Source organism: Triplophysa rosa, linkage group LG2 (assembly GCF_024868665.1).
Source record: "Triplophysa rosa linkage group LG2, Trosa_1v2, whole genome shotgun sequence".
In the NCBI taxonomy this organism is placed as follows: domain Eukaryota; kingdom Metazoa; phylum Chordata; class Actinopteri; order Cypriniformes; family Nemacheilidae; genus Triplophysa; species Triplophysa rosa.
Window position 1 is genome coordinate 28,001,642 of NC_079891.1, and position 18,082 is coordinate 28,019,723.

At 44.0% G+C, this 18,082-nt stretch overlaps 1 protein-coding gene across 1 annotated transcript in view; it reads right to left on the minus strand.

The window, feature by feature from the left end:
- LOC130563915 (uncharacterized) overlaps window positions 1-15,969 on the minus strand; it is a 20,476-nt gene extending 4,507 nt beyond the window's left edge. Inside the window, exons 1-5 of the mRNA XM_057349722.1 lie at window positions 15,807-15,969; window positions 11,736-11,755; window positions 11,192-11,220; window positions 10,568-10,604; window positions 8,197-8,403 (exon numbers count right to left, since the gene is read on the minus strand). Coding sequence (XP_057205705.1) covers window positions 8,197-8,403; window positions 10,568-10,604; window positions 11,192-11,220; window positions 11,736-11,751 — 289 coding nt within the window. The 5' untranslated portion in view covers window positions 11,752-11,755; window positions 15,807-15,969. The remainder of the gene's footprint in view (window positions 1-8,196; window positions 8,404-10,567; window positions 10,605-11,191; window positions 11,221-11,735; window positions 11,756-15,806) is intronic.
- Window positions 15,970-18,082: the final 2,113 nt, after the last annotated feature.

Genomic DNA, 18,082 nt, shown 5'->3' on the forward strand with positions numbered 1-18,082 from the left:
GCCTCGCGGAGAGTGGCGACTCCTCCCCGCGCAGCCGGCTCATTTGGGGCAGTTGGCCAGGCACAGGTGGTCCTGTTGCCTCCCCGGACTCCACCCATTGTCCGCTTTGGTACTCCCTGTCCGAGGACCCTTGGCACGGATGCCCTTGCGCACAGCTGGCCGCGGGACAAGGGAAGTACGCTTCCCCCCAGTGAGCCTCATTGCACAGGTCCTGTGCAAGGCCAGGGAAGAGGAGCATCAAGTGGTACTAGTTACGCCCCTTTGCCTAACCAGGACTTGGTTCTCGGAGCTGAGGCTCTGACAACAACTCCCCCCTGGCCGCTCCCCCTGGCGGACAGCTTCCCCAGGGGAAGGGGCACGTTACGGCATCCCAGGCAAAACCTGGTCTCCATGTCTGGACGGGACGAGGAGATCCTGAGTGACCCACCCCCGGTCCGGTTGGGACGTCACTCAGGCTAGGGCTTCGGCCACTGGGCGGCTATACGCCCATAGGTGGCGCCTCTTCTCGTCCTGGTGCTCTTCTCGGGAGAAGACCCGCGGAGTTGCTCGGTCGGGTACGAGCTGTCCCGTCCTCAAGAGAGACGGGGGAGTAACCTCTCCCCCTCCACACTGGGAATGTATGTAGCCGCTACGGCCGCTCATCATGACCCAAGTGCTGGGTTGCCTCTGGGACAGCACGACCTGGTCATTAGGTTCCTAAGGGGCGCGAGAGGGTGACCACCTTACCCGCGCTCCGTACCCTCTTGCGACCTAGGTGGTGGGCCTCAAGAGGCCCCGCCCCCTTAGAGCCTCTCGGGGTTGCCGCTCTTTCTCAGTCTTGATAAAGACGGCTTTCCGCAGGGCGCTCACCTCCAAGAGAGTAGGGGATCTACAAGCACCCTCCGTGTCCACAGATTGCCTAGAACTCGGGGCCGGGATTCTCACGTTATCTTGAGACCCCGCCCCGGTTACATGCCCAAGGTTCCCACCACTCCCCCGAGAGACCAGGTGGTGAACCTGCAGGCGCTCCCCACCGGGGAGGAAGACCCAACCTATCCGTGCTGTGTCCAGTACGCGCACGGCGCCTCTACTTGGACCGCACGCAGAGCCCAGAAGCTCTGAGCAGCTCTTTGTCTGTTTCGGAGGTCAGCAGGAGGGCTGTCTCCAAACAGAGGCTGGCGCACTGGATCGTGGATGCCCTCGTTAGGGATGCCCTCGATCTCATTTCGCCCCTGCCCGTTGGGGGTGAGGCTCACCCCTTGTGGGCACTGGCTCAGGGCGCCTCTCTGGCAGACATCTGCGGAGCTGCGGGTTGGGCTATGCCTAACAACTCCGTGAGGTTCTAATACCTACGCGCGGAACCGGTGTCAGCCCGCATCCTGGCAAAGTGTGTGACCGGCAGCCGGTAGGGCGTACGCCTGCGGAAGCCCTTCCCCCTCCGGGGGGAGCAGTGGCGATCCCGCCTCACTTCTTTCCCCTCGGGTAAAGAACAGGCATTCCATCCATCACTAAGCACCCTTCCAGGGGACAGGCTGGGCAGAGCAGCCCTGCCCCCTTAGGCCGGGGAACAGTTGAGTTATCTCCCACATAGCTCTAACCGGACCTAGTGCTCCAGACGTGGTAACACCTAGTGCTGTAGTACTCGAGTCCGGTCTCGGACTCGAGTCCGGACTCGAGACGTTTTTTTATGGTCTCGGACTTGTCTTGGACTCGTTGGTATTTGAACTCGGACTTGTCTCGGACTTGGTCATTGGTCTCGCAAATGTTCTAGTCGGTCTCGTCCGAGTCCAGCTATATATGTTTTATTTTCTCCTTCAAAACAAAGCATTGATAGAGCAATATTCTAGTGATCCGAAAACTAATGATCCGAAAACTGTTGCCGACTCTCGACTCAAGAACGAGAGCTGCGCGTGCTCATAAGTTCTCTCTTCACACATTAGTTCAGTTCAGTGTGTGCTGTTGGTGTAACTAAATAACTCAGGTATATTGATTCAAGTCCACGGGACTGTCATGCAAGCCAGAAAGTGAAGAAAGGAATTAATTTGTGGATAATATTAAGTGTTTACGGGAGACGCTAAACGGGAACGATTCAGCTGAACTGGTTCGACCGGTTCACTAAAAAGAAAGAACCGGTTCGAATGAATGATTCGTCCGTGGCACGAACCAGCATCAATCATTCATCAGACACGATGTCAGCGAGCAGCGGCATAATACAGATTGGATTTACAAACCATAATAAATGTATCGACAGCGCGCTTAAAAGGAAACTTTTTGCAACAAAACTTTCCCCGAAACATAGGGAGGATCGAGACATGAAGTACGTGTCCTTCAGGTCGACTGCCATGAACCGGTCCTGACACCTGACGGACGTCAGGATGCGCTTCTGCGTGATCAACCTGAAAGGCAGCTAAGTGTAGGTGCCTGTTCAGAACACACAGACCCAAGATAGGGCGCAACCCCCCGCCTTTCTTGGGGACAATGAAGTACAGGCTGTAAAACCCATTGAACATCTCGGCTGGTGAGACGGGCTCGATCACTCCCTTCACCAGAAGGGTGGTGACCTCGGCCCGAAGTACGGAACATCCTAGCCTCTGACTGAGGTACATCGGATGCTGAACTTGGCGAGTGTGAGGCGACTGGATCGCGTAGCCGAGACGGATCGTCTTCCCTAGCCAGTCTGACAGCCTGGGAAGCCGGACAGGCTCCCAGAATGAGACGGGACTAAGGTACGATCTTTTTCATCGTCCCCCCGGGGGGTGGTTCAATGGCTAGCAGTACGGATTCCTTGCCGGGGGAGGTCCCCCGGGAAGGAGATTGGCTCTGCCGTTTTTCCTGCCTGGCGACTGCGCAGCTCAACGCACTGTCTGACTGAGAGTGCTGAGGGCTGGTGTTTATACTCGACATTGCGCCTTGCCATGACGCAACGTCGAGTTTGCCGTTCACCGTTGTGCAGAGGGTGAGAGCGGCTGTGGTAACCCAGAGAGAGAGGAAACTCTCCTTTTTTGAGAGAAAGTGGGCAGCAGCCCCCCGGAGGGGGCCAGCAGATGGAGAGACAGGGCAGGATCCGTCCCTATCCGACTTCCCAGCGATGTGGCTGGGCCGTAGAGCGAGGTCGGTTGCGGCGCGGAGTTCCTGCATAAGCGCTGGGGCGGTCTTACCCTCGTGGAGCTCTCTCAACGCCCTGGCCTGGCAGGAGCCATAGCGTGGCGAGAGGAGGCAGCTTGGTCCGCCGCAATGTAAGCTCTCGACACCAGAGATGCCGAGACACCACATGCTTTGGACGGGAATCTAGGTCGAGCCCCCCCAGGTGGCCGCCACCTACGGGCACGAGTGCACTGCGGCGGCATACTCCACCTGGGGGACACCGACGTATCCTCCAGCTGTCTCAACCTCGAGGGAAGAGAGGGTGACAGAACTTTGTTTGATGTGAAACGTGCCGGGAAGGAGCGTTCCAGGTCTTACAAAGTTCCTCATGCACTTCCGGTAAACACGGCACTGGGGGCGGGCGCGGCTTGGAGCCGCGCTCAAAACCGAGGCACCATGTAGCCAGCCGCGAGCGCCGGGAGAGGCAGTGCGGGCACTGCAACCCAACACTCACGGCGGCCCGGGAAAGCATGGCCGACATCTCGACATCCGCTTTTTCCCTGGGCTCGACCCCCCGAGGGAGGGAGCCCGAGGAATCGTCGGAGTCGGATGGCAGTACGTCACCCCCCGATGCTGCAAGAGAAATCTCATCATCACGCATCGTGTCCGAATACGCGATTGAGGAATAAGAATGCGGACCGTCTTTTTTGGGGAACGGTCAGACGAGCGAGACGAGGTGTGAACGGTCCGTGAGCCGTGGCTGGCGGATTATCGCTCACAGTAATCCTCATATCACCCTCGCTGCTTGCCATAGCGGACGGCAGGGCCGTAGTCCTGCCGCCACGGAACGGGGAGCAAACGAGGTGGTGGCTGAGTCCCGTGGGAACACAGCCACCTGTGACGCAACGTCTGAATCGTCACCGCCCGCGGTGCAGGCAGGACGTATCCACAACGTCTGCACCAGCGTATTGGAAGCAGGCATCGTGTCCGTCCCCCTCCTCGATGAGTGTGTTGCACCCATGAGAACAGCGGGACAAGCCACGCTGGAGAAATTTGCTCTTTTAGAAAAGGAAATTTGCTCGAACACCTCCGGAACTGCCGAGACGCCCAGGGGAGAGTCACTGCAGGAAGGGACCGTCCGCTGTCCATGTCGTAGATTCCAGCAGAAAGAATGATCACCCAGATCGTAGATAAGCTCATCAGATGCGTAGGCTCTGAAGAACAAAAGGTGAATGAATGAGCACGCCGGCTTCCCTCTTATACCCGGACATCCGGGGAGGAGCCCGGCATGCAAATTTCATTCGCCAATTTTCATTGGCCTTTTCTAAATACTCAGAAGATGATAGGTTCTCAAGACAAACCCCATTCTGTCGGTTCGACACAACGTCGAGAGACCGACAGAAAGGGAACATAATACAATAAGATAATAACAGGACGAAGACTAACTAACACTAAACTGAAAATAAACAACACTAGACATAAACTAAACTGAACACTTACTAGACTGACGGGGGTTTTCACAGCAAACAGGAACACGAGCATGGGAAAAACAGGTATTCACTGGACACATCAAGACATGGAACTCAACCAAAGACACCATATACAATGACCGAGCAACAAGACAATGACACATGAGGGAATTTTAAAGGGAAGACAAACGAAGGGTAATCAACGAGGGCAGGTGGGAAACATTAGACACGGCAGGGAAGCAATACATGAAATGAGAGGGGCGGGGCCAATGACAAGACACGAGAAAGCACATGAGATGTAAAAACGTAAACAACTCATGGCTTTCTCACATAAAACAAGGGATCCTGCCGTGATTCTGCTACAAGATCAAGAAAGACATGACAAGATGGGGCAGAATCACGACAGAACCCCCACCTTAAGGAGCTTAAGGATATCCTGACGCTCCTCAAGGTGACAAACAGGACAAGACAGACTGTGACAATGACAAGAACCAAACAAACACGGTGAACATGACAAGGGGCAGACAAGCAAGGATAACACTTGGGTTGGGGTGGGTCAACAAAAACAACAAACATGGGAGGGGGGGTGGGACAAAACAAGGGTTCGGGGGGGCAGTCCAAAGGAGCCGGGACTCGGGGGAACAGTCCTAGTCCCCGAGTGCACCTGAGGGTGCGGAATTCTGGGTGATTTAGGGGCAGAAGTCCTGCGGGGAACCGCCGACTCTAACGTCGGCGGGACAAGACTAGGCGCCGGCTGGAAGGCCGGCTGGTACGCCGGTTGCCCCGGACTGGACGCCGGTCTGGACACCGGACTGGACACCGGACTGGACAACGGACTGGACACCAGACTGGACACCAGCTGGGATGTCGGCTGCACCGGACTGGATGCCGGCTGCACCGGACTGGACACTGGACTGGTGACCGGACTGGATGCCGGCTGGGATGCCAGACTGGACGCCGGCTGCACCGGACTGGATCACAAACAAAGGAAGATAACGAGGGGCAGGTGAGAAACATAAGACACGGCAGAGAAGCAATACACGAAACGAGAGGGGCGGGGCCAATGACAAGACACGAGAAGGCACATGGAATGGCAAAAAGGTAAACATCACATGGCTTCTCACTAAACATAAGGCTTTGCCGCGACTCTGCCACAAAACCAAGAAATCCATTACAAGATAAAGCAGAGTCATGACAGAAGCCCCCCTTTAAGGCCCGACGGACAGGGCCCGACGCCGGCTGGAAGGCCGGCCGGACTGGGCCCGACGCAGGCTGGAAGGCCGGCCGGACAGGACAGGACACCGGAATGGACTCCGGCTGCACTCGACTGGATACCGGCTGCATCGGACTGGACACAAGACTGGGCGCTGGCTGCACCGGGCTGGGCACGATACTGGACACCGGACTGGATCCCGGCTGCACCGGACTGGACGCCGGCTGCACCGGCTGGGACGCCAACTGGGCAGCGCTCACAGGCGGCTGGGCAGGGTTCAGCATCCCCCTCCTCGGCTTCTTTTTCTTGGCCCGGCCCACAGGACGTGTGGCCGGCTGGAGAGAAGCGATGGGGAGCCCGGTTAGCTCCGTACCGGAGGAGTTGGACGGGAGTCCCACGACTCCCTTCGTCTATGCCGGCCACGGATGCTGATGGGCGGAGGAGGAGCTGCCGGGGGAGAGGAGGATCGCGTGGTGACACCCAAAACCCCGACCTGTAAGGGGCTATCCTCCTGGATGGTCGCCAGCCCCGTGAGAGGCTCCGCCATGGACATTCCCCTGGACTCCTCACGATTCATCGAGAATTGGACCTGGTCCACGAAGCCCAGGGGTCTCAACCGGCGCATCTCCGCTGGCTCGAAGGGTTTATCGAGGCAGCTGTTGAAGATTACCTTCAATTCTGTCTCGGTGAACCCCGAGTAGCGCGCACTGGACAGGAAGTCCATGGCGAAGTCCTTCACGGGGATCCCCTCTGGCAGAAGCTGAACAGGACGTGAGCCTGGCGGCTCCTGAACACCTCGTTCGACTCCTCCATGCTACCTGCTGGGTTCGGTACAGGCTCGGTCATTCTGTCATGAAATGTGGGGGAAGAACCCAATAGCAGGCAGCAGGGGTGAAGGGGTTAACACAAAAGACTTTATTTAAACAATAAACACAAAACAAAGACCCACAATGGGGTAAAAACAGGAACAAGGATAATAAACACAAGCACAGAGCGAAAACTTACTAAACACAAGACATGAACTAAACTCAACACTTACTGGACTAGACACGGAAACAGCAAAACTGGCACTGAGGCACGAACGGCAGAACACACGGGTGGCACACTTAACACAAGGCAACAGGAAACAATGACCGAGCACAGGACAATGAAACATGAGGGCATTTATAGGGGAACAAACAAAGGAAGATAACGAGGGGCAGGTGAGAAACATAAGACACGGCAGGGAAGCAATACATGAAAGAGAGGGGCGGGGCCAATGACAAGACACGAGAAGGCGCATGGAATGTCAAAAAGGTAAACACCCCATGGCTTCTCACACTAAACATAAGGCTTTGCCACGACTCTGCCACAAGACCAAGAAATCCATGACAAGATAAAGCAGAGTCGTGACACAATACGGTGTTTCAGAAATTGCATATGAGCTATTAAAAAAAAACTTAATACAGATAAGGAGTTTTGAATCCACGTAGAAATATTTTTCACCAATATACATTTCTGCCTTTACATTACCTCATTTAGTTTGTGCTATTGTTTTTGACAGTGACCTACAGTAGATATGTTTGACAAGAACAGGCCAGCATCAAATCAAATAATTTTGCAGTTCTACAACAGAACCAGGGCCAGCCATAGTGACTAGTTGTCATGATATTTAGTGAAGAGAAGCAGGAACCAATGACATTTACAGTTATTAGAGACTTTAACATATGGTGTGAATCAACAATACAGAGCATACGGTGTGACGGCCAACTGTCAGCTTGGTGTGTACCTACATTTAGAATTCTCACAACTCAGTGTGTTCCTGTAGCTCAACGGGTGGAGCATTGCATGAAAAACACTCACTGCACTGTAGGTTGCTTTAGACAAAGGCATCTGCCAATTACTTAAAAAAAATGTATAAGGCCACTTAGGTTTGTGGTAAAATGCCATTAACAAAAAGAAAAAGTCTTAATGCTCTTTAAAACTATTACCCTTTATTATTGCTGTTTATACTGTAATTTTAGTGTTGCAGTCACTGAACCCTTGTTCTTGTGGCTTATCAGGATCTGTTGTACTATATGAAGTTTATTTGACAAAGTTCGGTATGGAGCATGGTCATAAATCCAACCAATCAAAACAGAGAAGCCTCTAACAGTAAAGCTGATCCTCACCTCTGACCCATGACAGTTTTAGCCCCCATTGCCTCACTCTCTGCTGGTATCTATCCCAGTTAAAGGGGTGAGTACTCAGGGTTCTGGCTAAAATTCTGAGCTCTGAGCCCTTTCCTTGGAAATTATGCCAAATATTCACTTATCATTGATCTTTTCTGAGTACATGTTAATGTGAACTTGTGAAGTATTAAGATTAAACTGCCCAGGCAATTGCGCATGTAATTCTACAACAATGCAATTTTGTCTTCCTTATAAAATGTGATTATACCCAATTTTGTCTTTTAAACCAGTAATTTCTGACCTGGATGTTGGACCAGCTGCTGTTTCAAACGTGCAATTTCACTGTCCTTTTCCTCCAATTGATATTGTAAGCAAATCGTCTTTTCAGTTGTCTCTTGCAGTGCTTTTGTCTTGTCACGCAGTTGTTCACGGAGATCATTAATCTGTTTTTCTTTTTCTTGTAGAAGACCTTCTATTTCCTCATGACGTTCGCATTTTGTTTTCAGCTCTGACAGAAGCATACACACAAACACAGATATAAGATCAAACATGTTATGAGTATTAGGCATTAAAGCATTAAAGCAAAATTACCAAATGAGAATTCTACAACAAACTGAAAAATGTTAATTTACTTAACTACAGTAAGATTAAATCATGTCTTGTACTGTAGATTAGGATTTTCAAAGTGAGGTCTGGTGACCCCTGGTGGTCTGTGAAATCATTCGCTACAAATTATAAAAGTGCTGTATTATTAGCAGGGGCGGATTTACCATTAGGCAAAGGTAGGCAATCGCATGGGGCCCCGAGCCACCAGGGGCCCGCAAAAGGAAGGGGTGGACTTAACCAATAAGACATGTCAGCAGCCACGTAGAGCCCCAAGTAGGCTAATCATCAAAATAGTCGGGATATCCCTGTTAACGTTTTACGTTATTACATCTGTACGAAGGCACTCCCCCCATTATAGATTAAAGTGGACCATCCCATTAGCACCGTATATGCGCGAGACGAGTTCGACACCAGCTAGAGAAAGTTAACGCAGCAGCGGAATTAGTAGAACTGTGGTACATTAGCTGCAAAACGAAGTAAAAGTCGAAGGGAAATAAAACAACAAAGAACGCAGCTACACCAGCGGAGAGTAAAAAAGATGATTTACAAAAGATTGTTGCCAAAGTCTCTGCTTTTCCCCCACACAAGCTCCACCGCTGCTCCTACAGCAGTAGCGCATCTCTCTCCCGCCAGACACAGCACTCTCCCAGCCACGAGCAATGATAATGTGCCAGTGAGTATTTCTCCATGAACACCGACAATAATGACTGACGACCAAAACATCTGTCAAACAAAGAGCGCTGTGCGCTTTGTAGGAGAGGGCCAGTTCAAAGGTAGAAAGGTTTGACTCCGCTGCGCAGATCGATGGGCACATAAAAACATAATATAATAACGTCAGTACAGTGCTAACGATTCATACTGTACGCACTATTACAGAAATTTGGCCACATTTAAATGCATGAAAGGTCGTTAACCACAAAAAACACGGAGAGAGGGCACATTTTGTATATAGTAATCCCAGATCAGGGTTTTTCCTGCATAAAGAAATTGGAGGCGGCCGCCTCAATCAAATTTCGTGCCGCCAAAAATATGTCGAGTGTCTTCACAAAAAACACTGCGTGCATTATTAAACAGATTGTCATTTGTAACTGCAGTTACGAAACAATGGCGGCGCTGTTTCGTTACCAGCAGTGAGATGCTGAAGAGTTCAGTAAAAGAGCTATATTAGGAACTGTATTAGCTGTGTTTCACGGCTGTTCAGGAGTTTTACGTTCAATTTACAGTTTCTTGAATTTCTTGAAAAGATTTGCTAAATTAACTTGCTGTTCATCATTATAATGTTTTTAGCTGTGAAGTTGGCTCGTTGAATCAGCGTTATTCTGTACACAGCGAGTTCGCCAGTATGAACGCACATTGCGATCAGAACGACTCGCAAACAAATGACTCCTTTGAACCAATTCGTTACACAGAATGTAAGAGATCAGTGAATCGTTCAAAGCTCAGTGAACTACAAGAGAACGTGTGAATGAGCTTTGCTCATTTAGTTAGACTGGTTACTTATGGGCTAAAAAGTCTTATAAAAAAGGCTTATATTAAAATTTTCAACTTTTCTGTTTGATTGAATAAATTTAATGCTTTATATAACTTATTAGTTTTCATTTCATCAATTTTTTTAGAACTTTAATATAAGTGTTTTGTTGAGACACTTATCCCATGTTTTTCATTTGGGAATTCATTATTATATATTTTTTAATTAGTCAGTATCTGTGTTTATTAAGCTTAGTTTTCCCCTGTCACTTTGACTGGGGGTGAAAAGTTGTGTGCTTTGAGGAGGAAGAAAAGTAAGGGTTGCAGTAAAGTAAAATGGTGCATAGTTGGGGCCCCCATACATGGATTTGCCTAGGGCCCCCAAATCACTAAATCCGCCCCTGATTATTACAACACGTAAAGAAACCATAAATTAATAATAATAATATAAGTACTTGAGGGAAATAAAATTAAAAGCCTAGCACCTTTAAGAAAACACGAAAAGTAAAAATGTTGTAGAGTCTGAAAGCAATTTGTCCAAAAACAGGATTGTGAATCCCTGTTGCAGATAATACTTACCAAGAGGTACTTAAACCTACCTTGACATGGCCGTGGACTGACACTAATATTATTGTCCTGCAGAGAAAATGTTCAACATGAGCTTAATAAGGTCATCAGTAACATGTTCAGATCATCATTTACTCACACTCACCCTGTATGACTTTCTTTTTTCTGCAGAACACAAAAGATATTTTTAAGAACGTTAACATTAACCCCCCCACTGACTTCCATTGTATAGACACAAAACCACCTAGACATTTCTTAAAATATCTTCTTTTGTGTTCCACAGAAGACAAAGGGCTATGAATGACACAAATTATAACAGAATTTTTATTTTGGGTGAACAACCCCTTTCTAAAATTAATCATCAAATCAAAAAATGACTTTAGCTGGGTATTCACAGGCAGGGTCACATATGTTCCAACTGAAGTCTTTTTGGGGGGGATTTGGCATTTTCTACTATACATAAAATCATTCTAGACAGTGTAAAGAACATTTTGTGAAAATATAACCTTGCATCTTTAATACTGACTAAGTAAGGCCTGGTAAATTTTTTAAATGATAGTGGAATTAACGTTTGAAATTAAACTTTGTTGGTTATCTCGTAATTAGATTTATAGACTTTAGCCTGGATTTCACAGACATATATCTTTCAAACTTACCTCAATGTTCTCTGAGTTCTGAAGTTGTCCTGGAATTTTGGTTTTGTAAATTAACAGAAATAAAATCTAAATTAAACAGCTGTTAGGACCATGGTATGTCCTTAAAATTCAGAGTGGCATATTATTATGTACATAATCACATACTGTACATAATTAACACGTACAGAAGATGAAAACGTCTATGTGAGAAGTGTGGAAAAGACGTTGGTTTCTACAACATTTTAAAGCCTATATTTTATTTGATTTCTATGAACAAAAATGTTTTAATAGCTTTTGCTTTGGTAAAATATAATAACCCTATCAAAACTGTAATCAAAGTTTGAAGCACTGCACAAAAGGCCCTTAAACTACTTAAACCAAGTGTTATAACACTGATCAATCTTTCATACCCACAATTTAGATTTAACAGAAGCATCACAGAAGAATAATGGCTGATAACATTTAAAGCAATAGAGCTGAAATTTTTGTGGGTTACTCTAAATATATTCACATAATGCTATTTTTAAGTGTAAAGCAAAGTCAAATCAATATTAACAGAACTTACTCGTTGCAGTTTCCATTTTCCTGCCATAAACAGAAAGAGAACACATTGAGAGAACATAATGACTCATCACCCCATTACCCTTCTAACAACACACACTATTTCTGTTATAGCAGAGACACAATCCTTATTTGAACTTCTTTAAGTGCAATTCGATAAGATTTTCATTACATTTTCATTTGTGACGACATCTCCGTCAAATTATAAAATAAGATGTATACTTGATGATTTGACATTACATTTTTTGTAATCTCGAGGTAACTGTCATTATTACAATAGGGCATGTTTGAAATAAAATTCAGCTTCTGTCTTTACAAATCTTTTTATAATGTTAAAAAAACTTTGACAAAAATAAAAATGTTCTGTACTACAAGTTGTCAAGAAAAGGCCACCACTGTTATTCCCAAAATAACCACCAGATGGTGCCTTTTTTTCCTCTGCTGTTATGTCCTGACCTATCAAATATGTAGACGATTAAAGGCGATTAGGCGATTAAAGCTCTATTGTAATTAAATTATTTTAATTGTATAGATGTTAATATTTACTTGGGCTATCACTTTCCTGTTAGTTATAACATTTTATTAAAAGCATGCTGCTTTTAATTGCTTTTAATTTGAAAGATAGAAAGCGAAAGTAATAAAAACCAACGATTTAGGCACATGCGCAAACTGTATTTTTCACAAAATATTCCTACATTATAAAACACGTTCTCAACCCAAGAAGGCATTAAAACCTGGGGCATGTTCAAGCTCAAACCGGTGCGCAACGTTTTGCTACGGTTTCCGGGTTGAACGACACGGTTCCTGGAAACGGTTTGCAATGGTGTGCAACAGGGTTTGAGATGCGTTTTCTCTTGTTTGGTGGGCGTGTCAAGAATGTCAGCCCAATCAGCAGCAGCAGCATGTATATAACCCACGCGGTATTAAAGAGTATTAAATAATTTTGTCGGGGCTGAACGCAAGTAGGGTCTCTGCAGGTCGGAGAAATGGGCGTTTCGAAAGGTGGGGGCGTGCCGAAAGGTAGGGGGCGTGCCAAAAAGGTTTTTCATTGGTCAAGGGTGCTCTTTCTTCCCAACTTAGTTGACCAATCAGCGTTAACCACACACATACGTCATTTCTTTTAAACAGGAAGAAGATCGCAATGTGTGTAATGGAAAGGTTTCAAATTGTGAATTTGTGATCATAAGCCCTTAAAAACGAAATAAAATTTTATTCAGACAAGTCTGTGTTTTTGCTAAATTGCTTAATAATAAATTACAGAAGGTAGGCCTAAGTAAATAGATCTAGAAGCAGCTGTCGTTATGTTTTATGAGTATTTCAGTCTTTTTCTGCATGATTTTGTTTACATACTAAAGCATACTAAATCATAGTTGTACTAAAACGGTAGAAATGCCTTTTACAGTATGACATGTTGTTATTCTATCATGACACCAAGGAAAGTAAATTATTTTGAACTTATAAAACGCTAGTGCAGTTGTAAGTGTTATTACGTAAGAGACATTGTACCACCCTTTAAATAATAATTGTAATTCACATTTGATTGTGACACTTATCAGCTGTTCCTTAAATATCAGTTATTTCTAAATAGTTCAAATCCAATATGTGCATCCACTGTACCTTCATTTTACATTTACAATAAAACGCAATATGACATTAACACCTGCTTCTTTTCGTTTTCATTTTAAATAGTTAAAGTAATGTGATTATTTTCATTTTTAATCAAATACAAAACACATTTTATTGTAAAGTATAAGAAGTACTTAATAGTACACAATAGGGAAAAACAATTCAGTCAAAAGTACACAGGCAATGCTCCAAAGACTACGTTTAACTAATAAATACATACAGCCAGGCTGTGTACCCAGATAGCACAATCCAAAACTAGGCTAATAATCCTATTACCACTTAACGTTAAGATATTAGAGGCAGCGGCCAATTTGAGGTGTATTTGCTGCCATCAAGCTGTTCTTGGCGGCGCTAACAGCCCGGCGATCACGGAGAACTCACACATTAGATTCGCGTCAAGGCCAATTTTAAAATAGGCACTAGTATCTTTATAACCTTTATCTTTCGTGTCCAATTGAAAAGACCTTTCGGTACGCCCAGTTCTCCGACCTGCAGATACCCCGGTCTCATTCTTTGTGTTCTTTTTGAAGAATTTTCGGAGCCTGATGAAATCGGAATAAATACGTGTTTAATACTGCAAAATGCATCTCTTCTAATATCTTCAATTGTTGCGTATATCGAGCTGCAGCGGACACATTTAAACGACTTTACTTGGACCCATTGTGCGAGCTGTCTCTTTAGTACCGCGTTGGTTATATACATGCTGCTGCTGATTGGGCCGACATTCTTGACACGCCCACCAAACAAGAGAAAACGCATCTCAAACCCTGTTGCACACCGTTGCAAACCGTTTCCAGGAAACCGTAGCAAAACGCTGCGCACCGGTTTGAGCTTGAACATGCCCCTGGATTGCTAGAGCCATTCATGACGTCACGTCACCTAAATCAACTAGTATCAAAGCAAATTCTGCGCAAAAACAATACAATGCTGTCGAATTTTCCTACTCTATCAGATTTTCTTACCGCAGGGCAAAATTTAAGATAATCTAACGTTAAACCACATCGACAAAATAAACAGGTAGGATGATTTTACAATGCAAAATACCCGGTCAGATAGTCCTACCGGTTTAAAATAAACACATCAAATAAATTTACAGAGTAAATACCCTGTCAGATTATCCTACCAGCATAAAATAAACATGTAGGATTAAATTACAGCGCAACGCCCTATAAATTTTGTACTATCAGTATTAAATAAATATGTAGAATGATTTAACAACGAAAATACACTATCAGATTCCCGTAGCATTATAAACTAAACAGGTAGGATGATTTTATAGCGCAAAAAAATGACATACATTGATGTGCGCATGCCTGGTAGATAATCTGACGGGTAGGATGAAATTTCAGGACACCTGTTTTACCAGACATATTTATCTGTCGATCAGTGTTTTCCACTTTGCATGAAATTCACTTACATATTTTCTAATCAAATCTCGTGCTTCAGTTGAAATACCACAATAGAGAGTTTCAATTTTTCACTTTGATCAAAGAACAAATTAACTGTTTCTAAATGTGGAGGCTTGCTGTGTGCGCCACACGCCAATATGAGCTGTAAACCCCAGTCATGCTGACGTGACCTCTTTGAAACATACTTTCACCTCCTTTTGTAGGGGAAAAATGACGCATCGAATTTATTATTATTAACTGCTTTGTTTGAGGATAAAAAGGGGCGTTTCTCAATAAGGGGGTGTTTTCAAAGTGGGATGGGCGTTTCTCAATCGCTTTAGTTTATTTGCAAAAATCAAGTGGGCGATTCCCAATTCCCTTCTCAAACTGGATGGTTGAAAACTGTTTAGATCCCGTTTAGAAACGGCCAATAGTTCAGAAATGGGCTTCTGCCCTTTTTGATTGAAAGGTTGAGAAACGCCCATCCCGGTTTAAAAACGCCCCATAACTTCATGAAACTCCCCATTTCATGTTCTGCAGAGCCCTATAGCCTACTTCTCTCCTCATTTGTTGAGTCATATCAAAACAGAAACAAAACAAGTTGAACCTTTTTGTCTCAATATCTTAAGCATTGTGAAAAACAAATGTTAAAAGCATTAGTATTTTAATAGGCCTAGTAAAATTCATGTTAAATTAATGAAATTGTGCTGTAAAATATAAATAAATCATGACTCTACAACATTATTCCGTTAGCAGATCTTCTTACTATTGACAAAACGATCGTTTTACATCAAGCAATTTTGCGTTTGCAAAATTTGGGCTGTCAGATGTCTAACCATATCCCTAGAATAGACAGCACAGGCTACGCAGAAAACATGTCAAAGAAATGAAACATCACTGTTGGCTTTGCTTACACGATGACATATCATACATTTTGCAAGTTATTTTGGCAATAACGACATGTAACCAAATTCAAGGTTAAACTTTGGCTATAAATTGGTACTATATCGCGTAACCGAGACGGTGATGCTTGCTGTGCTATGAATGATGCTAACCCTTACCTCTGCTGTCCTTCACAAAATCTGCTGCTGAAGAAATGACTTGAATCCCACAAAACAGTTAAATAGCGTAATACGGTAGCCTGTACAAATCTATGTTTTATATAATATCCTTGCCGAGCAGTGTTAGCTTTCCCTACTGTCACGCCAATATTCTGCAGCTCACTTTTACTTTTACTTTCACTTTTAACTGAATAATTATCCCTGAACTTGTTTATACAGCACAACTGCAAATAACAGCCTCTGATACTTAATGGGTAAAATATTATAGAAAATAACATAAAATTAAAATATATATATACTGTATATATACAAATAAAAAATGTTTTTTTTCTTGTTATTATACTCATACCACACAACTTAATTACTTCGAAAATAGTGTCTTAAAGAAACAGTTTCAAGCAACAGCTGCAGGCAAATTTTTAAAAACAATCAGCTGCCTGTATAAGACTGACAGCAAACTTGTAAATACACACCAGAATTTCATAGGTCTCTTGTCGTGCTTTTAAAAATTGTGCTTGCTGGTTTGTTACTAATAATGACTGATTCTTTTTAACATTTTAAATAATTTTTTACATTTAAAGACATTTGAACTGAGAAATATATGTACCGTGAACAGGATTTCACCAAGTATGACATGTTCTTGGTTGAACATCATTGTCCTGGAACAACTTTTCTAATTAATCAATCAGATTGTACAGTAGTCAATGTTAGGTTGGGTTATACTGTATATTCTCTTCAATCTTGGTTTGGGTTTGGTTTATGGAAATCTTTTTTGACGGGATTGTTATTCCAGCACTAACAAAAGATGTTGAGGAACACATTTTGCTTGGGAAAATCACTGTTGTCCATTACATTATAAATCCTCTGATACTTCAAGAATCTTGTGTCCTCACTTTGTGTTTACAGTGTGCCTGTCTAACATTCACATAAATGAAAATTAAAGTAGATGAACACTTACGTAAGCAAAAAGATACTTTTACAACACCTTTATAATTATCAGTATTGTTTCAACTTAGTTATCAGCCAAAAAGAGGTAAAGTAGCACATACAGTTTATCAATACATAACATAGATAAGGGGACGACACAGAGTAAAGCACATACGTTGCAGACACTTAATTTAATTTATTCCTAGGGTTTTTTTCTTTATTTTGTCATTGAGCTGACATATATCTCTAACTAAGATGATTAAACTTAATCCTTTTAATTTTTTAACAAATGCCGACTGTCCTTTGATTCTTGATTCTCTTGTTCCACCTCTGGAGAATTTCCTCCATTCTGCTGTAAAGTATGTGAGAGTTTATCTCTATTATAATGAATGTGACATTCCAGTGCACCGAATTTATTTTGTTATAGATATTACGTTGAAATATATTGGATATATTGGTAACGTTAATTGAAAAACATCTTCTATAACTCTTAGATGTGATTTCTTTAAACACTTCATGAAAAGAATAATAAAAATATAGTAACCTCCTGTAAGCTTGTATTACTTGTCCAAAATTTTGAAAACAGGTATTGTTAATAACAAAGAAACATATCAGGCCTAAACACAGCATATACTGTAAATATTTTATGAAAATATATCAAGTTCATTGCAACTTTGCAAGTTTATGGATTATGTATGTTAACAAGTTAAACAAACCAAGATTTTTATTTTATGGATGCAAAACCCCAAATATTACTCATAATTACTTAAAAAATGAATGTTATAAAACATTAACATTTAATCTCCAAATTAATGAAGAACATAAAGACAGCATCTTGCAGTAGCAGCGCAAAGATCAATAGTAGCCAGCAAATGCATAAGAGTAAAGGTAACTTCTATACTCGAAAAGAATCATGAGGCAGACTATTGAATATAATGAACAACATTTATTGATACATAAAATGTAGGACTTTGGCGTGGGCCCCGTCCGTATTAGAATCCGAGGGTTATGGATTCTTGCAGATCCTGCCTGAGATGAAGGCAGGGGCAGAGCCAACCCCCGGACACTGGACTGGGACCGACCTGGTGTAAAAATTCCTGTTAATTTACATGGAAATTTAACAGCAAAATTCTGTTTTCGTTTAATAGCAGTATGTTACTGTTTTATACAGTGCATTGTGGGAAGACTTGTTCACTTCAGGTTAGTGGTCGAACAACCACAGTATGTCACTGTTATTTAACAGCATTATACCATATTTTCCTATCTGCGCCATTTTGCATCAGCATGAGGTACGTCTGCACCTTTATCTATGGTTGTAATATCTTTAAATTAAATGTTAGATCTTAAAT